The sequence below is a fragment of the Gallus gallus genome, chromosome 2 (genome assembly GCF_016699485.2).
Source record: "Gallus gallus isolate bGalGal1 chromosome 2, bGalGal1.mat.broiler.GRCg7b, whole genome shotgun sequence".
Taxonomy (NCBI): Eukaryota; Metazoa; Chordata; class Aves; order Galliformes; family Phasianidae; genus Gallus; species Gallus gallus.
The window spans coordinates 48,812,482-48,840,238 of NC_052533.1; the positions used below are offsets into that span (position 1 = coordinate 48,812,482).

At 42.2% G+C, this 27,757-nt stretch overlaps 1 protein-coding gene across 2 annotated transcripts in view; it reads right to left on the reverse strand.

Moving 5' to 3' along the window:
• The window catches only part of ITGA9 (integrin subunit alpha 9), a 222,841-nt gene that overhangs the window by 185,862 nt on the left and 9,222 nt on the right, over window positions 1-27,757 (reverse strand). For both annotated transcript variants that reach the window (NM_001012858.2, XM_040683149.2), the window contains exons 4-11: window positions 22,478-22,601; window positions 15,376-15,443; window positions 12,160-12,289; window positions 10,959-11,044; window positions 8,319-8,387; window positions 4,788-4,925; window positions 2,603-2,708; window positions 2,144-2,238 (exon numbers count right to left, since the gene is read on the reverse strand). In NM_001012858.2, the coding sequence (NP_001012876.2) occupies window positions 2,144-2,238; window positions 2,603-2,708; window positions 4,788-4,925; window positions 8,319-8,387; window positions 10,959-11,044; window positions 12,160-12,289; window positions 15,376-15,443; window positions 22,478-22,601 (816 nt within the window). The remainder of the gene's footprint in view (window positions 1-2,143; window positions 2,239-2,602; window positions 2,709-4,787; window positions 4,926-8,318; window positions 8,388-10,958; window positions 11,045-12,159; window positions 12,290-15,375; window positions 15,444-22,477; window positions 22,602-27,757) is intronic.

Consider the following 27,757-nt stretch of genomic DNA (forward strand, 5'->3'; position numbering starts at 1 on the left):
TTCATTATGCTGGGCCACCGATGCAAGACCTGAGCTCAAACCAGCATCTGATTACAGAAGCTGCAGACTGCAGAAACCCATCCCACCAAGCAGTTGTGAGGCTGTTGGTGGTACTTCACAGCTTGGGACATGTGGCCAACGGGATCTTCCTGGCCCAACCCACAAAATTGCACAACATTTGACAAAAGGTCAGACAGGAACTTTGTGGAAAAAAGGAAGTCAAGTTGAGGGGAAGAAAGACATTCTGGCATCCGCATCCTGACAGCCAGCTTAAAGGATCCCAGTGCTCTGTCACGTACAGATCCCCCTGGTCTCCCACCCACGGGTAGATAGGGCAACCGGAGGGCACTTCCTCCCCACATTACATCACATTCTGGGGCCGGAGTTCCTAGTTGGTGTGGTAAATCCTGCCCATGCGCATCCCAGCAGCCATCTGCAGGCTGTTACGGTACAGAAGGCAGAAGTATAATGCTGCTCCGCTGTTAAGTTCCATTAATGGAAACATGGAAACAGCCAGTTGAGCTGCTTCTGCTTAAAGCCACCACTCAAGCTGCTGCAGTGACCTAAGGCAGCACCAATGATCAGCAATGTGAATGAAAAAAGGTGGGGGAAAAGCTAATAAAAATAAATGAGTGAAAATGCATACCATGCAGCCAACATCACACACCTCTCTTGGCTGATTTAATAAAGGAAATCCAGCACATTAAGATGGCTCAGGGGTACAGTAATAAGATACAAACCCTTTCACCTTTAGGTTCAAATCCAGGGCAGGCGGGTAAAAAACTGAAGCTGTTAGAAAGTTTTTGGTGTTGCACACAGGAAATGAATTGGTGGTGTGTTGGTCCTGGGAAATGGCACAGAAATAGTCCTCTCAGGGAAACAGTGCCAAGGCACCCTGCCGCCCTCTGGAGCTGGGCTCTGTCCCACCAGGGGAAGTGGAGAGGCATGCACCCTGTCTTCTGCCTTTGCTGCTCTAAAGAGGAGGGCAAGATAGCAAGAAGGATGTTTTCCTTACCACTCTGCTGATCTGGTCTCTTCCAAAAATGTTGCATTTCCCTATGAATAACCCCCCAGTAACTACCAACCCATATCAAGTACCTGATCCTCTTCAGCAAGAGCTGAAATGCTCCAGCTTTTGAACAGCCTAAGAACCCTGTAACCAGCAGTTCTCAGCAAAAAACGGGCAGAGATGTCCAAGTGCCACAAATTGGTACATTTTATAAGTATCCATAAAGAAGCATACAACTTCCTTTTTGAAAAAGCAGTGCATGATATACACATGCTAAAAGGAAGGACTGCACTTCGATGGTCTGTTAGAAAAGCCTCCAATATAACCACTAAATTCTTTTAATTCTGCTTAAACTGATTTCCTGTGGAGGATCCCACCCAGCAACAAAACAAAACAGCCAGAACTTCAAACACATGGACAAAGGGAAGGAAGATTTAGGCTCTGGGAAAAAAGAAATGTGCTAGACAGAGACAAGGGGACACATTGGGCAGTGTGAGCACAGAATTTATCTTCTCTACTGTCTGGTTACAGTAGCTGAATTGCACTGTGTCATCTCTGCAAAAGACACTATAGCATATCCCAGCCTAGTTTTAACTTCCTAATAGTGGCCAGAAAGGTGTACCCTTAATCCACCATTGTCATATATCCTCATATCCGAAGTAGAATGTCAACAAGCTCTGTAAAGGCAATGTGGGGGAGAACGTAAGAAAACTTAGGTCCTCTTCCTTCTTGCGAAGTCTGTCTTTGTGGGAAGAAAGCACAACTTCCTGACTCTCACTGGCCATTCCATCATTCGTATATGCTCAATCTCTGCAATATTTTCACTTTAAACAGAACCATTACTTCTAAAAACTGACACTAAAATCCTAAGACTTCATCTGCTTCAAGGGGAAAGCTATGAGAAGGAAGACTGTAATAAATGACAGTGAAAAATATCTCCTATGTAACATTATTTTATCTTAAAGCATAGATAAAGACAAACCTTGGGAGAAGCTAGCTTCAAAATGGGACCGAGAAAAGAATGCAGACCTTGAATCACATGAGGCTACCTATAAAGTGACACCTAAGTATAGCTAATTTTCCCAAGAAAAAGATTTCAAACAGATATTGTAAAAGAGAGCAGGTGTCACGTACCATTGAGTACTGAGGTACAATCCCATTGGCGTCCCCATGGTAAATATACACTGCTCCTATGTAGTTATCCTCCTTAGGTGCCCCAATGGCAACATCTGTAAAACAGTTCAGATGATAAACATTCCATCCCCGCACAGAGGGAGAATACCCCCGCCTCTTGTGATGACAACCTGCAGCAACACCAGGTTAGCCTTAATGGAACAGCATGCCCTGAGTGGCCTGGAAGAAATAAATTCAGGTGTACAGAGAGCAGGTCAGTCTTCCGTCCTTAATATGTGCTGTCAAAAGTAAGGTACCAGCACCAATGCTTCGCTCTCATCTATTGTTATCAAGTACAAACAGATGTCAAGGACTTCAGCAGGCAAATCCTATGCAAGCATCTTGTCCTCAGCATGAGCCCAGGGAGGAGTTCATCAGCATGACCAGCCCCACTGACATCTCTCGGGAAAAGGCACCAACCTGGGAACCCATCATCATCGATATCACCAAGGGCGGCAATGCTCTCCCCGAAGTGCGCGTTGTAGGCCCCATCACCATCCAGGACAAGCTGCTCCTCCAGCACACCCTAGCAAAGAGGAAATAAAGCAGGCTCAGGGGAAAACCGCCACAGGAAGCAACAGGACAGAGCTGTGGGTGGCTATCGCTCTCACTGCCAAGGTGTTCCCTTTAGCGTTGCTCAGCTGGGTGCTAAACATTGAAAGGGTTAACAATAAAACCAAAAAGCAGAGAGCACACAAATGATAAGATAAAAACAAAACGCTAAGTCAACCAAATGATAAGTCTAAATGATATGACTGAATACAGTCACAGGGCTTACTGAGCTCATGAAGATTTCAGACACCTAAAATGTGACAGCTCAGATTTTGCTCCACTGGCAGACTACATCTGAGGAGTAAAAACTTCGGTCCAGGCTTACTCAGCTAAACCTCAGTGAATTAAAGAGAATTCTTCCTTAAGCAGAGAACAGTTGAGCAACTGGATTTGAAAAAATTCTAAGTATTGGATGGAAGGATTAAAGCAAACTCCCAAAAAGCTTTCTGAATTGAAGAACAAGGAAAAAGCTTTAATGAAATAAAGAGGCAGAGAAAACATCAGAATAAATCAGCTTTGTATTCATATGCCATGAGAAGCCTTATATGGATCTGGTATTTCTTGCCCACCCACTTTCTGGTCACATACATAAGCTTCAGGTTTTTTTCAGTCCTCCCTCAAGGGGAAAGGAATATTTCCACAAGAAAACAAAATTTAGTTACACAATCCAACTCTGTATTCACCTCAAGGGTTATTGTTTTGTTTTGTTTTTGCTTCCTTTGTGAATGAGGCTAAACTGCCCTCTGGAACATGTAATAAAATCTTTTTCTTGGCTGCAGGGAGTTGCTGACTTTAAGAAAATCCCACATAATGAAATTGAAACACACGAGAAGAGACATTCAGGCCTATATGTGCAATTCATTTCTCTTCAGTCCTCGTAAGAAAGGGAAAAATGTAAGTATGCTGTGCCCAGCATCACTATGCATGCTGGTACTATAATGCAGTTTTCTCTGATTCACTGCAATGACCTCTTAAGCACTGGTGCCTGCAGAATGAAACTGCAAGCTTTAGTGACCACATCCCAAAAGAAAGCCCACAGTTCTGCAAGCCGCTACTCCTTCAAGTAGTTCTCGCTGAACGAGTTTTATTATTTAACTATCTATCTTTATTTAACTATCTATATTTTATAAACTGAATCCATGAATGCTCTCACTGTAAGCAAGAAATATTAGGTATTAATGAGCCCAGCATTAGGGACTTATTCTGCTGAATGACCTAGCAGTCATATTGCAATATACAGGTTGGACAACCCGGGGATCAAACTGAAAAAGTAAAGCTCATTTGAACAAGAAGAACTAACAGAAAATAAAACTACATCAAAGACAACTCTCAAGTCTCTCAAATTCTTCCTATAAGGCTTGTGGTGACTGCTGTGTCTCGCACAAACAAACTTTAGAGTTGTTAAAATTCTGTTGAAGCAAATCAATTTAGTTTTAGTATGTAACATCTCCCACTCTGAGACAGCAGGTTTTGGACCTGAATATTACTTGTGCAATAAGTAAGCATTCATTGTTTTCCTATAAATAGAACATAATAATGATGTTGCTTTGGTGACAGAAGAAAGTTCAGACATTTCCAAAACTACTGTTGGCACACAAGAAATCCAACAGTATCAGCTGATAAGACCTTCCCACCACAGGCCACAGTGTGAAGATAACATGAATTCAGTCTCTGCTCTCCTCGCACAAGGAATCCTAAATCCCAGCCATTTTTGTTCCCATTTGTAGGTCTCAGTGACCACCCAAAACACAAAGTAAAACTCAGTCAAGGCAGCTGACTTTACTTGGTTTTGGCACTGAAATCATGTACAGCCACAAGTGCCGCAAAGTTTCAACATAAAACCAGAAACTTTCCCAGACCTCCTTGAAAGATTCACAACTCAGTGATGAATGTGGGCTGGTCTCTGGGAAACCATGATACCAGATGAGTTTTCCATGACTGCATGTTACAGACATCGAGTTTCAGCATGCAGAGCTGGAGGGGACATTAGCGTTACTCTGCCCAGACCCACACCCATAAAATCTCTTACCAAGTAATTCCTGGACATACTCACATTTCCTCTGTTGATATAGACTGTGACTTGACCTTCATCTCTGATCTCAGAAAACATAGGTGCTCCAACCAGCAGGTCTGATAACCCGTCAGAATTCAGATCAACTGCACATAAGGAGGAGCCAAAGTAAGAGCCCATCTGTAACCAAGCCGAGTCACAACAAAGCATTCAGTATCTGCCCACACACAGGAGGAAATCATTTAGGCGTGCTTTTTGTTGGTTTTTCTTTTTTTTAATTTCAATTTCAAATGATGACCTGCTGCTTTATCACTCACAAATACTCCTACAGAGAAAGCATGGGGATACTTAGGGAATAACTGGCAAGAATTTAACACTTTACTGTAACAGTGCATCATCTTGCATACTCTATCAGAAAAATACACATAGATATATATATTTTTTTTACCCTGGCACGTGTTTAAGTGATACACGGAGGCCTTCCTAGCCTAGCTTTCGCTGGTCAAATGCTTAAAACCAGCAATAGGGTGAAATAAGTTTCCTAAACAAAGACCTTGCTAGTGATCACTCACACCTAGTACTAGACTTCCTAAACAGCTGAACTTTCTACACAACAAATCTTCTGACAGTAGCCTAAAGAAAAGAGGAAAAAAAAGAAAAAAGAAAAACAAAACAAAAAAGAAAAAAGAGGGGAAAGGCCAATGAAAAGAGGCATCTGAAATAACCACTAATTTGTGGAATATTTCCCCCTGCTCTACTTAAATCAGTTGCCTTCAATTAGCAGCACTGGCTGTGGGTTTTGCCTATAGCCTTTTCTCTCACATGCAGACAGGTGAGCTGACGTGGTCAATGAACTGTCATTAAAGAGTTTTCAGTTGATACAGAGAAAACAAGTCACTTTCCATCTCTAATTATTCTTGCTTGATAAAAGTAATTTGCTTAAGTTTAAAAAATTTGTGGATGCCCCATCCCTGGAGGCATTCAAGGCCAGGCTGGATGTGGCTCTGGGCAGCCTGGTCTGGTGGTAGGCAACCCTGCACATAGCAGGGGAGTTGAAATTCGATGATCATTGTGGTCCTTTTCAACCCAGGCCATTCTATGATTCTATGATTCTAAGAAATGTTAACAATCTTCCAACCAGCACCCATGCTGTGAATTTAAAAGCACAGAAAATGGAAACCAAAAGCAAGAATGATATTCTGTTCTTATTCCATCCACTTCTGCTAAGGTACCACAAGGCATACTCTTTGAGATCAGCTAAATAACAGTCACTAAATTAAAAGCAACTTCTGAAGGAAAATTTAAAATTTAAAAGGCAGCACTTCATATTTGAACTTGAGAGCTGTTAACGTACCAGGGAAAACTGAGGTTGCAAAAATAATTACTTAGATTAAAAAAAATGCAGTTCTTTTATGTTCTCATGTTCCTCATTGCGGATCCCTAACCCCACAGCCTTCACATCTGATAGTTTCTGAGGCATAAACCAGAGCTACCAGGCACAACAGGAGATGGGCTGAAGCAGCTCTACTCCTTACAGTCTGTAAGACTTAAAAGCTGCTACATGGATATAATGGGGTGAGTTGAGGATAGAGTTTCAGTTAGTAAGTCAGATTTCTGTGTTTGTGTGGGTTTAAGGTCAGACCTCAAACATAATTCGATTCCAGTTATTTTGTAGTTTAAGTTCCCTTGTGGATTTTTTATTTGTTTATTTTTTTTTTAATCCACTAAGGTTTTTAAACAAATTTCTCATGGGTAAGGAGTGAAACTTATGAAAAGCATTTCACTATGTATTTAGACAGTTTTCAGGGGAAGGCCATTATTTACTTAACTGCAATGTGGTACGTCTGCAATGTGGGTGAGTTCACAGTGCTGTGAGAACCTGACGTTTGTACACTTAACATCTGTAACAAGACACTGCCTTTTCTTCCTCTCTGCATCTGATTTCTCTGTTCAGCCTCCCATGGGAAAAAAAGAAAAAAAAGAAAAAAAAAAAAAGGGAAAGAAGAAACTGCCCACTGTTAAAGTCTGTCCAACAGGAATGCCAGAACAATGAAGTTTCACACCACTGGGAAAGACACAGCATTTGGTGAGAGTTTATTTCCAATCACTGTTCAGTACTAAGCACGGCTGGTTATATCTCAGTCACAAAACAGAGAAAAGGTGATTTAAGATGGGCTTCTCTTAAAATACAATTTTCATTTTGATTTTAGAGTTTGTAGAAAACATACTACTGGGGAGTAAGGAGATGACAGCCTAGAAGTACTTGAAGGACATAAATACTTGGTAAGTTAAGAATAATGCTATTAAATTCAAGAATAAAAGTTTTGGCTTAGACCTAGAAACTTCCTGATAGCTCTGTTTATTCGGCTGAAGAATAGTTCTCCAGGAGAAGATCCTTAGGGACATTTAAAAGTTAACAGGGAAAAAAATGAACAGGAAGCAATCAAACACAGGAGATGCCCTTGATGAACTGGGAGGGCTTTTCCTCTCAAGATGCTGGCAATTCTGCTACAGTGTAGAGAAAGACAAATTTTGGAGATTCTTAAACACAAGTTTCAGCATCCAGCCACATATCCTTGCAGTTTTTACCTATTCCAGGCATGCTTTCGAAGACTGCAAAAGTGTTTCAGTGGAGAAAAAAAATAAAATGAAACATGCTAATACTTCCAGCTTGATAGAGTCAAATGCTTGAGATTTTTCTGGAAGGTCTTTCCAGAGCAAGACACCACCAGCAACCTTTTTCTTCTGTATTTCCTATCATCCCAGGAGAACACAGACAACTCCAGGTAAAGGGTATCTTGTCCTCAGTATATTATTGCCAAATAAACCAACTTATTTGTTTTTACCTATAGCTAGACATACTATCTGCTTCATTCTCCACGTGACACATCTCCAACAAACCCCCAGGGAAGAGTGCAGGCTGTTTCCTACTCAAATACAACACTGCACGGGGGAGCTGGATCTCACTAGCATTCACTACATTTCTAAGGAAGAACAGAGATCAGCTCTAAGGCATTAATACTAATAGCAATACTCAAGACTGATTAATGGCAGATACAGGAAAAATCAATGGCTCTCTGAAGCAATGAAACTGCTCCTCCACGCAACAGCATAATTCTCATGTCACTGCCATGTCTCCCTGGGACAGCAAACGACAGTGTGTGGCTTTGTGCCATAAACCAAGCTCCAGGCTACCCAGAGCCACCAGTAACATCCAGTCAGAGAAAATCTCTCCCAATGGGCTCTGCCACACCTCAGAAAGCAAAAGCAGAATTTGTGTGCTACATTGCGCTACATTTGTGTGAGGCTAAAGAAAATCACAAGTAAAATTTTCAGCGAGACACTCGATTTCAGTCCCCTGGTCATTGAACAGATATTGTAGTCACCACCATTACACAAAAAAGGGAATACACTCGGTCTGTACAGACTTACATGTTCGGGAAGGATGAGGAAAAACAGCATTTGCTTGAAAACTCATGAAGCAGTGAATAGAAAGTGATGCTCTGAGATGATCCTACCATTATTTCCCCATCCTCCACCCTCATATGATAGCATACAAATATAAAAACTCACCTTTTTTCCTGAAGCCTGAAAGATTTTTACTAAAGAGCCTGATCGTCTGTCTGTTCTGAAAATATAAACCTGAGAAGTGAAAAAGGAAAAAGGTTAACCAATACTAAAATACAAGCACATAATGGTACACCATTGATGCTTTCTCAGTGCATTTGCATCATGATCATAACCATGACTGCTGTCAAGATCCAATTTCAAGATGATTTATTACCTATTTATTTCTTTTAAAAGGCAAAGTATTGACTTCTCCACTTCCCCGAGGAATCATAGGCCTCCATTCATGAGAGATGCTTGAACAGTATCTTGTCACTTGCTTTTTTTGTGAGTACACGTGTATGTACACACACGAGTATTTAAAAGCACCCCATCAAGGAACACTCCACGTCGCAAACAAGATACATTTGGAGACTGCTAGGGAATGAGCAAGGTAAAGTTCTGAGAAGGCACGAGGCTGTTCCCCTTCCCCTGCCCAGCCTTCTCTTCCCCAGGACAAGTGTCTGCACACATATCATTGCAAACTTCATAGTGTAAGAGTAGAAATCCCAGTAGGATCACTCAGTGCATTTGCACAGCTTCTGTCTGAAAGGATCTGTAAATCACAAAGCTTCTCAAACATGTTCCACTTGTTGCTCATTTCCATAGAAGAAACTGCTTAACCAGGAACTCTTAGGGATAAAAGTATTAATACAAGTCCAATCTTAAATCTTCTACCAAAAAAAAATGTAAGACCTAAAGCACATGGCTTGTAGGAAGGGATTCCCTTCCTACAGTCCGTCCAAGGATTCCCTTGAGGCTGGCTCAGTCAGTGTTTGAGACTCCTCCAGCAGTGGACAGGCTCTTTCCCAGCAGGTTCTTAGGATGTCTGTGGGACAGAGGATTTCTCACTTCCAAGGCCCCACAGCAGAGCCAAGCACTTGACATCTATGAATATGTGGTGAGTTATTAATAGGTGGTGAGATGGGAGAGTCCAAAGCCAATCTCAACTGAGAACACAGCATGCATTTACTGCAGATAGTTTCTCTAGATATAAAGGGCTCCCCAGTCTTTGCAACAGCAAGTACATGCTGCCAGGTGTCACAACTCCAAACCCAGTTTTACTAATGACACTCCCAGTGCCATGTGGGAAATGACTCCATCTCATTAAGTGTCTTGGCTTCCTCCTCCATGGAAAGGGTGTGACAATGGTAATCACTTTCTCTCAGGAAAGTGGCAAGGATTAGCTCATTAAAGAGTGTGGAAAGCACAACAGGACTGCTCAGCATAATGTTCTGTATTCAACACCTCTTACTGCCTCTCCCTCATCATTTGCTCCTGCTACCCACATCCCATGCAAAGGAGAGTAACAGAAGCCCCTGCAACCAGAGCAACAGTCGTTAACCTACAGAGCCAGCTGCTTCCTCATGGATGTCATGTTAGCAGCTGGGTTTTTATCCTCTTCCTTGTACAGAATTTAAATCTGTTTCTCCAGAGAGACTGGAAGGAAAATGCTTTGGAGGTGTTGCAACAGAGCACCCAGGATAAAGAAACTATGGCTTTCCTGCGAATGGCTTCTCAATAGTAACCTAACTGCTACTGTATCCCCTATGTCCTAGGCATACAAGATAAGATGTATGTACCAAGTTCATCCTCTACTTTTATTCATTTTCCCTGGTTTTTTTTCTGCTACTCTCGGGACACTGTTACTGCCAAAAACAATCTGTCTAAGCCAAGGGATAGTGTTCCTGCTAATGGACACCTCCCACTCCTTATTGTTACAACTCAGCTACTGCTGATGCCCCTGTGGAAGAGAAGAGGGAAGAAGATGGAAAAACAGGACATCTCTGCTGAAACACATGGTGGCAGCAAGCCCCCAGAGGACTTTAAAAAAAGAGTGAGGAAAGTAGATCCTTTGCATCCCTCCCTCCCTCTCCCTACTCCTTCTCCTCCAGCTTTGGTTCAGAAGTGTTACTGGGGTCCCGGCACAACCTTATCCTGCTCCCTACAGCAGCCAGGTGTCCTGCACAGGAATTGCAGGCACAACACCACCTGACCATTCACATGCTTAGATCTTTGAGATTGTACATAAATATACCTACAGGAAAACCTTTTTATTTTTTGTTTCTCAAGAGCCTGTCACCAAGATTTCTGAACACAGCTGGCAGAAACCAAAACGCTAACCTACTAAAGAGACATCAGAAAGGCTAGAAAATGGCATTTCATGCTATTATAGGTGCTATCCTGAAGAAAATATGGAACTAATCTGCATGCAGAGCACTGTCAAATGTATGAAGAGAGCAAGAAGAGGACAAAGACTCTTCCAAGTTTTCTCATTTCTGAGCAAGGTTTAAGTAGTGACTATGCATTTGAAATCCTAAACACAAGTAGTGTGAAAGAAATGGTGCCAGCACCTCATTAACGTAACTACTTAAAGGATTGAGTGGGAGAGAAAGGGAGGGAGGGGGGATGTTAAGCATCAGAGGGGATAGATGGAGAAAATTTGCTGACTTCATCAAACTACCTCACTTCTTCCTCGAACAGTGTTCTAAAACTACTCTGTAGACAAAAATCTCCTGGCTTCTCTGACACATGGGAACTGTGCCAATACCACTCTGTTTGCCCAGTTAAATCTGACCACATTATTGTTGGGATAAAAAGCCACACCTTTCCGATGCCTCCATCCTGGGGAGCTCCTCCCACAACATCCGTGGTAGTTGGCTGAGAGAAATGGCCTGCTGTCACCGCATATCCTGAATGGGAGAGGAGAGGATAAAGATAAATTAAAAAAAAAAGGAAAAAGTACAAAAGGAAAAAGACTGAGAAACAGGTGAGCCATCTGGGGTGTCCTCATCAGGTTTTACCGCTACTCTTGAACCATACCTCACAGCATTACAAAAACATTTTGTGCAGGATACACCAACATTCAGTTCCAGAGCACAAAGCAACAGGAAATGGCCGTACGGCCTCTGGTACTCTTACAAAAGCCAACAAAAAAAAAGATGTAGGTATAGTCAGCAAAAAACCTTCAGAAGTGCATGCCAAACAGTTGCAGAGAACAGTTTAAAAACTGAGTCTCAAAAGGAAGGTAGTAAAACAGGAGCATGTAGACAGAGGAAACAGAACAAGGGGAACACATCACTGCAGGGAAGCATCACACCAGAAAGAGACAGTGCCACATCAGCCAGCCAGAAGTCTCCTCCTTTAGTTAAAATGACTGCCCAGAAAAGGTCAGGAAAATTACATACACGCCTTTTTGGTGGAGAGGAGAGCAGAGGACAGTAGACAAAAAGGTCAGAAAAGTTAATGGCTTTAAAAGATTTCTGTTTATGTAAGAATAAAAAAAGGGAGGATAGATCAAACAGTGTATTTGACAGGAGAACAAAGATTTGATCTTATCTGTTACATTAAAATGATATATAATAGCCAAAGAAGAGTGAAGTACTTTCCTTCTAAGGTTGTCTTGCATATGACTTGATCTTCTGCTGTAAATTATGAGGCTCTTGTCTGCATTGCAAACATTATAATTCATGTCTATTGGTGGCAAAACCTATGTATGTCCTTAAATATGTATTTGCTCTCCTCATTTAATTATCTCCAATCAGCACCTTCCAAGTGGTACTTTTTTTAAAGAGTTAAGGGGGAAAAAGAGAGGTGAGTGCAAACAACATCAAACCATTGACTGAAATGTCTCCCGAGTCTCAACAGCGCTAGAGATTTGGTGGATGCCCTTAATTTAAGTATGTCTGGGACATTAGCTGGTTTTTAGAGCAAGTAAAACCAGTGGAGTTCACACTGAAGATGTACTCGAATCCATAGCCAAAGCTCAGCTAATCCACCCTCACAGCAAGCACAGAGAGCTGCTTACCAAGGTAGGTGTAACGCCTGGCTATCACAGCATCATCGTTCAGCTTGTAATACGTGTTGTCAGTGAGATTCAGTACTTTGACTGTTCCTGTCCAGTAATAAGATCCTGGTGCCCCCATGATGACCAGCTCCTGCAGCAGGAAAAACAGCAGGATGGGAAAAGAATGAGGGAAAAAATAAGCAATAATCAAAACCGAACAAGAATTTCTGCTTTCTGCAGTAACGGGGAAGGGTACAAGGTACTAACATAAAACACCAATCGTAAGTCTATCTATAAGAACCTGCATTCTGTGAGCATGTATAATATCTTTCTTTTCAAACATGGAGGCCATTGCATATGTTCCGGAGACATTAAAACTCCCTTTTCTTTGGCTTACTTTTGCTCAGTTGCTTTGCAACTTCAATAAAAGGCAAAATTACAAACCATCAAACTTGCCCCAGCTAACACAAAACCACTTATCCATCTGCTGACACTCCCAGTTCCCGTCAAGAAGACCCAAAGTCATAAGCAAGACTGGAGAAGGTGCAACAATGACACTGCAGATATTTAAACAGTAGCTGTGACAGAGAAGGTGAGGAAAGTAAAATAAGGTGAGTTTCAAGTTAAACCCTACACCATGAAACTGCTGTCTGAGTAACAAGGGATGATGAAAAAACTCAGAGCAACGCTTGATGTTTTGGCTGCATTGGTCTAAAAGAGAAAGAGCAGGGCTTTTTAATCTGCCCATTGTACGAAGCAGACAACTCTAAAGGAAATTCACTGGTTGAAAACAGTGCTTCCAGTTCAATGCCTTCCCGTTCAAGTTCATCCAAACTGAACTTTTATAGCTCCTGAGCATTCAACCCTCAGAGCTCTTTCCCATTGATGGAGAGCATATATAGCACTAATTAAGGAAGAAAGGAAGAAAGGAAGAAAGGAAGAAAGGAAGAAAGGAAGAAAGGAAGAAAGGAAGAAAGGAAGAAAGGAAGAAAGGAAGAAAGGAAGAAAGGAAGAAAGGAAGAAAGGAAGAAAGGAAGAAAGGAAGAAAGGAAGAAAGGTTTTCCCCTAACACTTGGAAAACAATGTAAATTCACCTTGCTGAGACTCAGGCTATAACAAGTAAAAATATCCACATTTTTCTGGTTATTCAGAAGAGGTCAATAAAGAGAAGGAAAAGTCCTTCTTTTCCCAGTTTCAAATGGGTGAGAAAAGCTTCTTGTTCTGTTTTTCACACACGGAAGCCTAGATAGGCATGTGAACTCAGTTCCAGGAATTTATTTGCTATTTTTGTCACAACAATTTGAAAGCAAAAATTGAATGGACATTTTTTCAAAGTGGCTTTTAGTTACAGCCGATCACCACCTCACTTTGCTGCTGGCAAAATGGTAGACTTTTTTTTTTTCCCCCCTTTTCTAGGACAAAGCATTAGCATGAAACACCAGTGTGTGGCAAAATTAAGACATGAGATTTATTTATTCGTTTACCATGCTATAGGCAAAGGGAGATCCTGTTGTTTATAGGGGCAGGACAACTATTTTTGGTTTTGTGAATTATAACTTCAGTCTAAAAAAAAAAAACAGACATTATTGACTACCAAATAATTTTATTTAGAAAAAAAATGAAGGGAGGAGATGAAGATGCAGGGTGTGTTCATGTACCAAAGCATCCAGCAACCTCACAGCAAAGCTCCAGTCCTGGAGAGCAGCAGATGTGGCTTTAAATACCCACAACAAAGGATTTAGTGAAGTCTGAAGAGCACTAAGCTTAAGAAAGTTCTCCAGCCTCAGAGAAGACTGAAGACAGCTGCTGTGCTTGACTGTTCCCTTCAACACAAACCACGGGTGGACTTGTGGCAAATCAATTCCATGCCCCAGATTCTGGACTGAGTGGCTGCTGTTTCAGGGATGTTAAACAAGAGGATTTCCTAATAAACCTAAGGGACAGGACCACATACTCAGCCAAAGTGTGAGATATGCTCAGCCACAGCTTTTTTACTTGGGAACAGCCGTGTCCTTGAGGTCAAGGGATCACTGACCATCAGAAAGAACAAGCATCAGCAGCACTGAAAATATGGTAGCAGCTTGCTTCCTTGACCCAGAAAGCAATTTATCTGCATTTCCTGCTCAGTCTGGAAGCACTGGAGCCACCACAAGACCCCAGGCAATGAAAAGTTCAAAGCTATCTTTTGAACTAGAGGAGTAAAGACGGATTTAAAGCATGGGAACAGCACCAGGCTGGAGAGAAAAGAGAAGCCAGGAAACAGCTGCTCCTGTTTAGCATCAAGTTATCAGGGAGTGCCACTGCAGCACCAGCACCTGAGCACCTGCCAATCCAGTTTACTTGGACATCAGCGCTTGCCAGAGCAGTGAGGACATTGTTACTCTAGCTGTATCAGCTTGGACAACAAGCTCTGCAGCCCAGCATGTGTATAGTTAGGAGTGTACACTGGACATGACAGCAACGAGGAGCTTGACATGCACTAGAATAGTGTTGTTTCTGTTTTTTAAACCTTGAAACATTTCAAAAAACTTCAACACATATATAAGGGAATAATTCATCTTTGCCTTAAGTAAATATGGTTGATAAGACTGCTGTCTGGCAAAGAATACAATCCAGTATTTAAAACAGCTCTGGGTGGGTGGGTGCATGTGTGTGTTTGTGTGTAGTCATACAGATCACAGAATCACAGAATGTCACGGTTTGGAAGGGACCTTGAAAGATCATCTAGTCCAATCTCCCTCCCAGACCAGCAGCACCAAGATTAGGTCATCCAGCAACACTTCTAGGCAGGTTTTGAATGTCTCCAGAGAAGGAGACCCCACAACCTCTCTGGGCAGCCTGTTCCAGTGCTCTGTTACCCTTAGATGCACACAGCCACATGCACACATAACCAAACAAACCCTTTCAGGGAAAACTGTTTTAGGTCACCAATCAAAGAAAATAGTTAGCATTAGACACAGAAATATTTTGGTGTAGGTTTTGAAATGGGCATAGCAAAAACGTGAGGTTAACTTTCAGATTTCATTCATTCATGCTTGTTCCCAGACCTGTCGATGAATTCACCTACACTGGATGGACAGGCAGACAGACAGACAGCATGGAGGCAGGAGAGTGTTTGCTGTGTTACTGCAATTAGGCTTGTTGGATGGCTGCATTTGAAGGCTCCCTTCCCTGGGCACACGTGTTAGGAGAGCCCACTCACAAACCTAATTCCCACCTCTCAGTACTTCTGCTCACCTCGGTGAAGAAGCCTGCGATCCCCGCCTGGCATGAGCCATGCTCCTCCCCGTACTTCTTCTTATACTCTGGGCAAGAGAAGGAATGAAGAACTGTTGTCAGTTTTGGTCATGCTGGCAACAAGGATGCTAACCCACCTCTGCACAGCAGACATGTCCCACATGAGTTTCTGCACCACCCTACATGCAGCCTGGAGACTGCTAAGGGTCGGATGGGGTATCCCACAAGTATCACTGGTGGAGGGATGCTTCGGGACACCGGAGTAAGGGAGACAACAACAAAAGCAACTAGAAAAACCCACACTTCTCTTAAAAAAATACACTAAGCTCAAGGCCTGGAGGGGAAGAAATCATGTTCCACCTGGCAGGTTTTTTTTTTTCTGAGCACAGCATTGAAATATTTACCATAATGAGTGCACAGCTTCAGTGTATTGCCACTTCCTGCATCTCACAGTATGTTCCAAAGGATAAAATAAAGCTCTAATAGAAAGAGTAATTCATGCTCCAAGCAGTCCCCTCTGTAGCCTGGAAATTTTTTCCCCCTTACAATGTTATTAAGAATTATTAACTCATTCCTAAACCACAAATATATATATATATATATACATGGAATCAGTGGGCAAATGGTCTCTTTGGAACCGAGCAAATTCCTCACAAGCTGCATTTTATCATATTGAAGATCAAAATGAATTAATTATAAACTGCTGCCTTCTCACCACTTCTTTATTCTACATAATAATATACATAACCCATAACAAGTAATTATTTCTTCTTATATATAGTTATATATAAACATTATATCCTTAGGATCTTAGGAAGATATGTATACTGATATAAATAACAAGTAGATATTATAGTGTATACGTTTTGTAATATATAAATACATTACCATATACATGACTATACATTGTATGAAGAAGAGAAAGAAAATTGCTACTTACTGCATTTAATCAATACATGAATTTATTTTTTATAAAAACAAATGGAAAAAAAATTAACAAAATTCTCTTCCTGAAGTCCTGAGGAAGCTCAGATACTCAGGGATCTGCAGAAGTTGCACAGGCACTCGAGGAAGCACAGCAGGACAGCACGTGCAGAGCAGGGGCTCACCCTGGCAGGCCCCAAGGCCCACCACAGCTGCCCCAGATGGATAGAGGGACTGCTAGAGCAGCTGTGTTCCCAAACACACACCTTTCACAGCAGGAATGTGCAGCAGCATGCCCACAGAGCACCAAAATATGAGTTCACCATGCTTTCTCTTGGCTGTTCAGACAGCACCAAGGCTCAGGATTGCTGGCTGCTCACGTATAGTTTCTTACTAAGTCAGGCACACTCCAACTGGAAAAAAATACTTGTTTGTAGACATGAATGATTTTAATTAAGACTGATGAGGATATGAGGTTTCTCCTTCGGCATTTGCTGAGAAATACTGCCTGAGTATCCTGAAGGCCATGCTTTCCCTATGGCTGGGTTTCCAGCCTTGCGTGGGATGCACTGCAGAAAGCAAGCTCTGCATTTGCCCAAGTCAGGCACTTTCACTTACAACCATGATATTTTTCTTCTACCTGACGTGCTGAGGCATAAAACAGATCCTGCCTCTTCCTGAATTCATACTGAAGCTGTGGTATCTCCCAGCTGTTGGTAACCCAAGCTCACCACCAGCCCTGGCAGCCAGGAGGCATCCCCCTGACTGAGTGTGCACCTTGTCAAGAGGTTTACGGAGTGCAGAGCTTTAGGCCTCAACCAGCTACTGCAGCTGAGCCTCACTGACTGACTGTTGGACTGAAAATGGTGCATTTCCCTACAAAAACAGCAACAGGCTTGGCTCACAGCTTCTTTATGTATTTCCTTCAACAGTGAATCAATCAAATTTTCTTTAAAACAAAAAGGGGGAAATTGCCAAAGTATCTATCAAGCAAATAATAATTGCACAGAATGGCTCAACACAGGATGAAAGAAATAAAACTTCTTCCTTCTTTGGATTTTTTTTTTCATTTTTTTCATATTTCTCCTTCTTTTACAAACAGGATTTGCAACACTTTTTCCCAATCCATCCTTCCTCAACTATTTGACCAAACTTTGACTGCACGGCACCCAGGTCGTGCCTTACATCACACCCTCCACAGCACAAACAAAAGCCTCAAACACAACTGCAGCTCCCTCAGAAACTGGAATTTGGCCATACGCAAGCCCTGAACATCCTCCAAACCATAGCCCCGTGTAACTCAAGCCAACAGAAAGGCTTTCCCTGCAAACGCTTGTGGTAGGTGGCCCAGCTCACACAAGCTGTCCCTTGAATTTAGCTGCAAATACAAACCAAGGGAATGTAAAACTACAGGAAGACAACAGAAGAAACGATAACAACTTCAGCCATACAACAACACAGCTATTCAAGGTTGGTGGATGAGCCCAGTGTTTTATCCAGTTGTGTGCAATAAACATGTGAGATTACTTCATTTCTTGAGATAAACAGTTTTCCTTCTCATAAAACAACATGTGTACAAAAATTAAGCTACTACTCCTATCATGTCAGAAAGTTTATTGAATACATTAGCATTGTTTCATTATAATATAATTTTTCCTACTTTAAAAAAAGAGAACAAATTCAGATCTAGGAGTAACTTGAAAACCAACACCCCTACATCACAGAACACAATACAGCCGATTTTCATCAGCAACATACATGTTAGAAGACATGAATAGAAACACACACGTTATTGTTTTCATTGTCAGGCAATGAAAAAACAGTTTGCTTTCAAATGAACTGAATGGTGACTAGCTGCAATAAAGCATAACAAATGGAAAAGGTTTGATGTTTTAAATGGTTGTCCACAGAAGCTCATACTTAACAGACAGCATGGCTTTCTCCATGGTTTTCATGGCTATCTGTGGTGTCCTGTTTTTAAGTCACTTATGGTGCCAGTACTCTCTGCTCAAACTAATGGCCATAGATTTCACTCAAATAACTAGTTATACTGTAGTTGTAATAGCAGATAGCAGACAGGGACTGCAGCATTTCAAGTAAATGCTGAATTTGGACATAACCAAGGCCAAAGAGTAGCACCCAGCACTTCGTCTTATAGAACTTAATGACAGTTTGCAAGGGACATCTGAAGCACAGGACCCCAAACACATCAAATATTAAGGCTATTTGAGCATCTGAAATTCCACTGAAACAGAGCAGAGACCAAAATCATGTTTCAAGAGGATGCCAACAAGGCAGTCCTTCCAAGGGAGACAGCAGCCCAGTCTGGTTGGACACCATGCTCTTGGACTCCAGCATAATCCTTCCAGCAGAAAATCCACTCCTCTCTTCATCCTACCTCACTGTCAACTGCACATGGTTCTCCCCACAGGCAGGTCTCCTTCTCACTCATGCAATCAGGGTCACAGTCCAGAGCAGCTCCCCATGTCCTGGATGGTCATATCCCAGCCCCTCAGACTTCAGTGCACTCATAGAGCCAGACTGCCCCTCCCAGTCAGTGGATGAGCCCAAAGAGCATAAAAAACAAGACTGCTTCTACCTCCCCTTTACCCCAGTGGTGTCACAGCTGCAGTACTTGTCACTCACACAATCATTCATTCATTAAAGCCATCAGCCAGCAGGAAACTGTGCAAATACTGCATCAGCCCACAGCTTTTGCACACCTGAATAGCAACATTTGCATGAGGCTTAAATATTGCATGCAGTGAATTTGGTAGTTTCCACATAGCTGCAAGCAATAACTGCTGCCATGAACAAATCCTTTGTTTTTATGCTACTTTATTGTTCTCACATCTGCCCACAGACCATTGTACACCCCTGATTATGCAGACCACAAGCCACTACACTAACTGCTGTGGCAATGGTTGATAGCAAAACAGTGAGATGAGGCTGAGGGATGTGGCTGCCTCTGTGATTTTGAATAACTGCTTAAAAAAGGGGGAAAAAAAGAAAAAAAAAGAAAAAAAGGGGAGGGTAGCGTTTTATAGCCAGGATGATTTTAGTTTATGAAAGCAGTAAGGCTGACTAAGTATTTGGACAAAATAGTTCACAAAAAGGATGAGCTGTGATGTGTGACGACTATGAAGACAAATGCCTCTTCTCTGAGCAAGTCCAAGTCTATAAGCAAACTTCAATATCATAACACAGCACGAGCTTCACTGTGCAATAAAACCTTTCATCTACCAACTTCACAAATAGAATTAAAATGGTCAATTGAAATACACTGTCATTTACACTGAGAGCCTCTTTTTCCCCATCTTTCTGTGTTTCACTACTACAGAAAAAGTAGTAATTTTTTTTGACCTAACATTGTGGTATTGGGTTTGCACCACACCACAGGGATATTTTGATGCCTCCCAGAAAACCAAGTGTGGTCTGGACAATGTGAGTAAACTTGCTCATCCCTTTGGAGGGTAGGCACGTAAGGATGTGTTTGCTGTTCCCCTTATTTACTAACCACATGCCCACCGGCTTTCCCTGCCTCCATCACCAGCTCCTACCACAGGACTAGGAAACCATCCCAGCTCTCCCCACACAGCTGGGCTACCTCTCACCCTGGAAGCAGCCACCCTTCTTCATTGTAAACGGAATGCATCAGAACAATGAAGACACAGCTACGGAAAAAAGTAAACAAGTGAAAGACCTGCTTGGAAGACCATGGCTCTATACTCCAGCTATACCTCAAAGGACATCCAGCTCATATAAACCAGATTAGCTCCTACTCGGAAAGGCTGCATTTAACTATTAGGCTTGCTGCTGTTCTCATTAGCAATCAATAGCTTCCAGACTTCTGTCAGCCATTTCATGGCAACTGGACAAGAATAAGATGGATTGAGACCATCACATTGTTTCACCACTGCCATTGAGTCAGGACACTTCCATTTCCTCTTAGCCTTTAGTTATACAGCCTGTTTTACATGGAGGGAAAACATACTGTGTGCGTTAAGGATGCCTGTCCAGCGGTCAGATTCCTCTCCCCTTCTGGCACAAGACTTCTGTTACACAAGCTAATAATCCTTCTTGAGGTGCGCACACGCAAATGTATGGCAACTGATGCGCACTCAGCTGGCCTGCACGCTTTGCCAGTTGGCAAGAGACACTTCTGGTTGTGGATCAGACAGCCGTTTTAGCCTCTCACCAGGTTTATCACCCTAGATGCACTAATTACAAGGCTTCAGCTTTAGAGGCCCTTTGGAAGCATTACGCACTGCATTTATTGTTCCTATGAAACCGCCAACTTCTTCCCCTCAGACTGTTTCTCTTAATCCATAGTGTCAGAGGAGGTGATTTTTTTCTCCTTCCAGAAAGCGAAGGATTGCCGCAAGATGAGTGGATCATGGCTGATCTCAAACAACGAACCCATCTGTGTGCTGTAACATGGCTATCATGCACGCTGGGGATCAGGCTTGTTTGGTTGAAACCTAAAAGTTCCAGGAGCAAACAAGCACAGCCATCCCTTGTAACACTGTGATTTCACGTCTGACAATGGCAGACGGGGGGAAGAGGGATAAATCCGTCCCAAAACTCCGATTTTCATTCTAGCATGAGCTGAAGCTGAGCCAACATTGTATTGCACCAGCCCTGCCAATTTTCCACTGGCTGCTTTGCATACGCTAGGCCCACACACTTCTATTTTCTAGCAATTCCTGGCAAATATCCTGTCAGATTAGCAGCCGCTTTACTCTCAAGACATGACGCACAGAAAAACACAAGCAGTTTGTCTCCTCCAGAAACCACCTCCCTGCAACGGCTTCACACAGGCAGTTTTTAAAGCAAATATCAGAGTGATGACAAAGGCTTGGAGGAAACCCTGGCAGTGTCTCCACGCATGCGTGTTGATCACCACAGCTCGTATCGGACCATTTGAACCACATTACCTCACTGTGAAGCACAAGTTCAGTTTTGCTGACAGGAATGAAGAAAAAAGAACAAATACAATGGGACAGCACTCACAACAGGAAGGCTTACACAGTTCACTTGTACTCTGCCACAGACCAGCTGGAGTGGCTGGTTCAAGAGACTCAAAAGCTCTCACACTTCTAATAATGAATAATTTCAGGGCTGGTAAACTTGTTATATACAGTCATATGCTGCTTCCAAGCAGACATATGCATTCAAGACAAAAATCTCATTGGTTTGCAGTGAAAACAAATAAATAAAATCAGAGGTTTTGCCCATAACAAACCTTGCTGCACCTTGGCCTCCAGATCCTGTGCTTCTGCAGGCTCCTAAAGGCATCTTAAAGGATGATGCCCAGGACAGGAAGGAGAAACCCAAGATAGTGTTTTCCCCACTGCCTCTTTGGGGGCTGAGAAACCTTAGGAGATCGCTTATCTTCTTCCTAACAGCATACCTATGCCTCTGGTTTAGTTAATTGCTTTTGGCTGAGGTGATGCTGTCTTCTGAAGTCTTCAGGAAAGGAAACATGATACCAACATTTCAAATATATCAGAAAACTGGAAAATTACGATGTTGACATTTGGGATTTACAGTGAAAACAGCAGGGACAGAGGCCCATTGTTCAGGGTGCTGGAGCCTTTTTTTGCTATGCCCCCCTAATTCCAGACCTTTGGAACATCCAAACACTTTACAGAACCTAAAGTGCAGCAGCAGTTATAGTGAGCTGCCACAGAAGTTCCCTGAAATGAATCAAGTATTAAGCAAGCTTCTCCCCTCCTCTAGTCCTCTGATAAATCAGAATTAAAAACTGAAAATATTTCCATAAGCAAATTGATTCCCAACTAGTATTCCCAGTTTAATCTGTGCTACAGCTAAGCATGAGAGACCTCTATCTACTGATACTTCATACACAGGAAGGAGAACCATAACCTCCAAATACAGTTCAGAAACACACTGCTCCTCTAGTAAACTGCAATCATGCACAGCAAGTCTCAGGATTTGTTCAGCTGCTGTACTGTTCTCCCACCTCTGTGCAAAACCCAACCTCCATCCCAGCTAAGCCTCAAGACTGTATGTTACAGTGAGGAAAATAAAATAAAAACAATATCAGCAGTGAGAGCTAAAGTGGATGGTCTTGGAAACAAAGGGAAAACACAGAAGCTACAAAACGAGAGACCAGAGACAGAGGCACACCCCGCTCCCACCCCTCCACCTTTACCTTCATAGCAGGGCAGGAGCTTCTTCCCGCTGGGCTGAAGGTTGGGGGGAATGATGTTGCAGAAGCCGTGGGGCAGAATGTATTCTGTCTCGTAGTAGATGTTTTTCCAGCGGTGTGCACAGGCCTAAACAGATCATACCACATGTGTTACTGACTGAGAGCTGCAGGAGAGCCCTCCAACCAAGGTAGAGCACGTAGAGTAAGATCAAGAAAGGCTACAACAGCCTCGCTAGCACATAGTGCTAGGATATCGAGACACACTGGTTCACACCTTCCCAGAAGCTAGCTTGCTCAAAAAAATAACACTGCATTGCTGCCAGACAAGCCACAAGTTCCCTTATACACAAGGACTAATCAGAATAAAAAGAAATGAGATGTGAAACAGCAAGGGTTTTGAACTTATACACATGGTGAGCCATATCCCCAGCTGGTTTAAGCTGGGAACATTAGTGCAGATGCATCAATTTGTATCACTTAAGGCTTGGTCTCATGAGCTCAGAAGCAAGCTCTCTGCTACAAATCACCTCCTTAACATGCTTTCAACTTTTCCTGGAAACTTTGCACCAGTCCTGCTATCTCAGAGAGGCCTGCAACAGTCCTTCTTCACAAGCCCCACATTTTACCCTATCATCCCCAGATGGTACACCTTATTCCCTTCCTCTCCTCATTGTACACCACCTTCCTGCCTCGACACCTCAGAGCTGTTCATGTTGCCCATAAAAACATCTCAATATTAGCAAAAATTAGGGCCACAAAACTGATTTAAGGGATGGAATATCTCCCCTACAAGTACAGGCTGAGAGCTGAAGCTGTTTGGCTTGGAGAAGAAAAGTCTCTGGGGGGATATGATAGTAGCCTTTCAATATCTAAAGCAGAGCTACAGGAAATAAGGGAAGGGAAGGAAGACTCTTTAGCAGGGTCTGTTGTGACAGGACAAGAGGAAAATTGTTTCAAATTAAGAGGAGAGATTTGGACCGGATATAAGGAAGAAGTTTTTTTACAATAAGAGTAGTGAGGCACTGGAACAGGCTGCCCACAGATGTGGTGGATGCCCTGTCCCTGGAGCCATTCAAGGTCAGGCTGGAAGGGGCTCTGAGCATTTTGGTCTAGCTGTAGGTGTTCCTTTTCACAGCAGGAGAGCTGGACTATAAGACCTTTGGGTCCCTTTCAGCCAAAATGATTTTATGATTCTATGACAAATTAAGAAAATAATAATAATCCATAAATTGCCACTCATCAAGCAAAGGATGCTTATAGTGCACTTGGCTCAACAGTCAAACACATTTCAGCAGCCCAGCACAGAACAGCTCCAGGGACTCAGCTTATGACTTTAATCCCCTGTGCACCACTTATTCAAAATTCAACAGCACCAAAAGTAACGCTCCTTTTCTGAGTAACAAGGAAATAGTTTCTCTTATGACTGCTCAGTACCACGAGCACAAATATGCACGGGCACGTTCTTTCTGAAGCCAGTACCATAAAGACACATACCATTAAAGCTGGAGTTAAGTCAACCTCAACTCTGGATACTAACTCAAATGAAAAATGATAAAGAACATATATATTTTTTTTAATTATGGAAAGATAAATAAAGCACGACGATATTGTAAATTCCCTGACATTTTAGCTTTTGAAAACTGTCAGAGGCTTGCATAAATTTACCTACTGATCTCTCCCAGTGGAGCACAAATGACAGAGAGACAGGGTAAGCAGCAGCATCTCATCACAAGCAGCAGGCTTTGCTCACGAGCAAGCAGGAGTGAAGTGCAGAGGCCAAGACAGATAGACTAATATAAGGAGACGAAAAAAAAAAAGAAAAGGAGCCTCTATATCAAAAGTACACTCAAAAATCAAGGTGAGACTGTGGATGTGTCTCAGTAATTCTGAGTACTATTCCCTAATCTGCTTGGGGTTTTTTTTTGTTTGTTTTCTGGGGGGAGAGCTGTCTGATTTTTGTTTGTGGGCTTTTATTTTATTTTATTTTTCATTTTTGGAGATATTTTCTGTGTTTTTGTTTTCAATAATGAAAACTTCTCCATAACCTCAGTCCTATGCATACTCAAGCATAATGCAATTCACTACTGGTAAGCCTGAGTCTGCTGATGGCTCTCCCCAGTCTCCCCCAGACCACAGTTACAGAATTTGATATTTTCCCAAAGGAATGGAGTTCAGTACCTTCTCTCCCTCCCACCCTCAAAACTGACTTCTCTGCAGTTTGGCAACTTGAACATTTGTCTCCCTGCCATGGCAAAACTTGTCTGCAGTTGCTTTTGGTTCTCCTGCCTGTACAAAGTTATTTGCTTGGATTGCAGTGCGTGATCCCTGCACTTCTCAGCATCGCTGAGTTAAGGTGATGCACTATCAAAGACAGCTAAAACCTTCCCTGTGGTGTTACCTGTCTGAAAAGGTTTTGGGAACAGAGGCGAGTCACTGGAATTTGATGTGGAACACAGGAGAAAGGTTGCAACCCCCTAAGGCAAAATAAAATCTTCCTGGACCAAGCATGTGGAGTTCTCTGATGTTAGCAGACATTGCATTACTGTGATGTAACAAATAGATCGCTTCAGAACAGCAAACTTTTTTTGCTTTCTTGAGGACCGAATGCCAGCCATAGGCTTTGCATCATCAAAAAAGGAACATGAGACCAAGACTTCATTTCAGGGGCTGAATCCTAAAGTTAGAGTCCAGACAAGGGACTTTTTAAATGTACCACTGTCAGACCACTTCTAGTTTGCTCTTCACTATGAAGGCTTTGGCACAGTGATGGGTTCCCCTCCCTCACCCCTTCCTGCTGCAAGCTTATCACTAAATGTGCCAGTAAGTCAGCTGCTTAAAGTGAAAAATGGCAACACATGATAAAAAGCAGAGTAACAACAGATGTGGCAGGTATTTCCAAAGAGCAAGATTAAAGCGTGTTGGCTTATCTCCAAATCATAATACACTGTCCTCAGCTCCTCTCCCAACAAAAGCAAAAGAAGGAATTTTGCCGTTTCAGTTTGGGAAGAGCCAGCAATCTCAGCTGTATTATTGTAGCACTTTGATTAACACAAATATTGACTGAGTATAACCCAGGACAGGAAGCCACTAAACTGCAAACTTAAAGTTTATTTTTTTAAATAATCTTAGTTGTTCATTTTTTAAGTCTTCATTGTCAGTTTGAAACCCTGTTTCAGTAATATCCTAGCACATGATGGGCTCAGACACAATCCACGTTACCTAACACTAGCCAAGCCTCTTGCACACTCCTAACCTTCCTCTTTCCACTGAAGTTGCTATTTCCATCTGAAGAAGGGGAATCTGATTTGGGGAAAATTGATAAGACAAATCTAAGCCACTAGGCAATTTCAAAGCAAAAGGAGCAGCTACAATCCACAATTACACTGTGGAACTAAATGCTCTAATATAGGACAGCAAGAGCATAAAGAGTTCACATGCGTTTAAAAAGTGGCTGCTCATATTCATGAAACTAATAAAACAATCCAGGGCTACTGAACACAAAAATATTGAACTTGCAAGATCTTTTGGGAAAGTACTTTCTCAACCACCTCCCTGGGCAGCCCATTCCAGCATCTGACTTCTCTTTTGGAGAAATTTTTCCTAATACCCAACTTGAACCTCCCCTGGCACAACTTGAAGCCATTCCCCCTAGCCCTATTGCTAGTTACGTGGGAGAATAGACTGACTCCTAATTCACCACAACCTCCTTTCAGGTAGTTGTAGAGAGCTGTAAGGACTCCTTTCAAAACACAGCCTTCCTACTGCTGGGAAGACACTGGGGTTAAATAGCCTGATAGTTCCTCAACTTCTCGCTTTAAAAAGTTCTGTTTTGAGTGAGCAGCCAGCCCTAGCTCTAGCAGTTGCCTGGCTTTTTCATATACTTCCCTCTCCTCTGTTGCTTTTCCTTAGCTTCTGAAAATGACAGAAGAATTTGTCTAGCTCGGACCAATGAGTAGAAGATCACAAGAATTACGTATCTTGGAACCACACAGCGGTTTGTGTTGAAAAGGTGCTTTAAAGATCATCCAGCTCCACATACCACTGCTGTAGGTAGACACACCTTTCATCAGGTTGCTCAAAGCCACATCCAACCTGACCTTGAACACTTCCAACACAGAATTATAGCATGAGGCTGGTTTGTCTGGATCAGAACACATTACTCCCCAGTCATCAAGCAGACTTCTTCTAAGCGCACATACTGGGTTATCCCTTGAAAACATACATTGCTTACATACTCTTCTAGTTGGAATGCCTTCATTTTGTGCTCTGCTGTACATTTATAATGTATTTTATTTATCCCATTCTGCTTTTCCCCTTCTGCGGTTGAACACAGTTAAAACATTCTACTAAGGTAATGAACCAGCCAGCCTCTGAAACACTGTCAAGCTGTGCACCAATAGAGACAATCAGATAAAATACCACTGCACTATCATAGAAAGGTAGAAAACCCACCTGCTCCCCCATGGGAGGTCAGTGTGCAAGGACTCGTGGTGATAAAGCATCTAAATACATATTAAATAAAATGCCTTCACATTAAGCAGCTTTCTCCACTTGACTGAGTAGGTGGTCAGTGGAGAAAGTGCTGTACAAGAGCTCCTGTTGATAGCAGGTTTGAAACTCATGGGTGCCCACACACAAGCGTGATTCCTTGCCTCACGGGAAAGATGGGGTCATGCTGCAAATTTCCAACTCAAAAAAAGTAGTGTGTAGCATTAGATTGTTATTAGGGGTACTGTGACACAAGCTTGAAATTTGCCAGACACACATTATGCACAATATTTCATAAATTTTTTTCTCATTCATTTAACATTCCTTCACAAGCTCCCAGGGTAGATGGAGCTCAACAGCAGATGCAAACACAGGCAAATGTTGACCATAATATACTCATATATTTTAGAAAGGTATTTGTCCAGTTCTTCTTAAGATTTTTTTCCAGTACAGGAAATGTTTTGCAGAAATAAATTCCACATCCTAAGGACCACATCTGCTCTCCTTGACCCTTTCTATTTGCATGGTAACCATATCAAAGACAGCAAGGCCACCCACACACAACTAATTCATCTTCACTTTCAATGCTTCCGCCTCATTAATGGAAAATACATATACATAAAGACAAATATTTCCCCAAAGTCTCATCTTACATTTTTCATGGTGAGTTCTGATATGTAATGCATATGCTTGTGGAAAATGAATGCATACATAAACACAGACAACCTACAAAAAGAGCAAAACAGCAGATACCTCACAGACAAAGTTCTATTTATTCTGTTTGAAGATTTAATC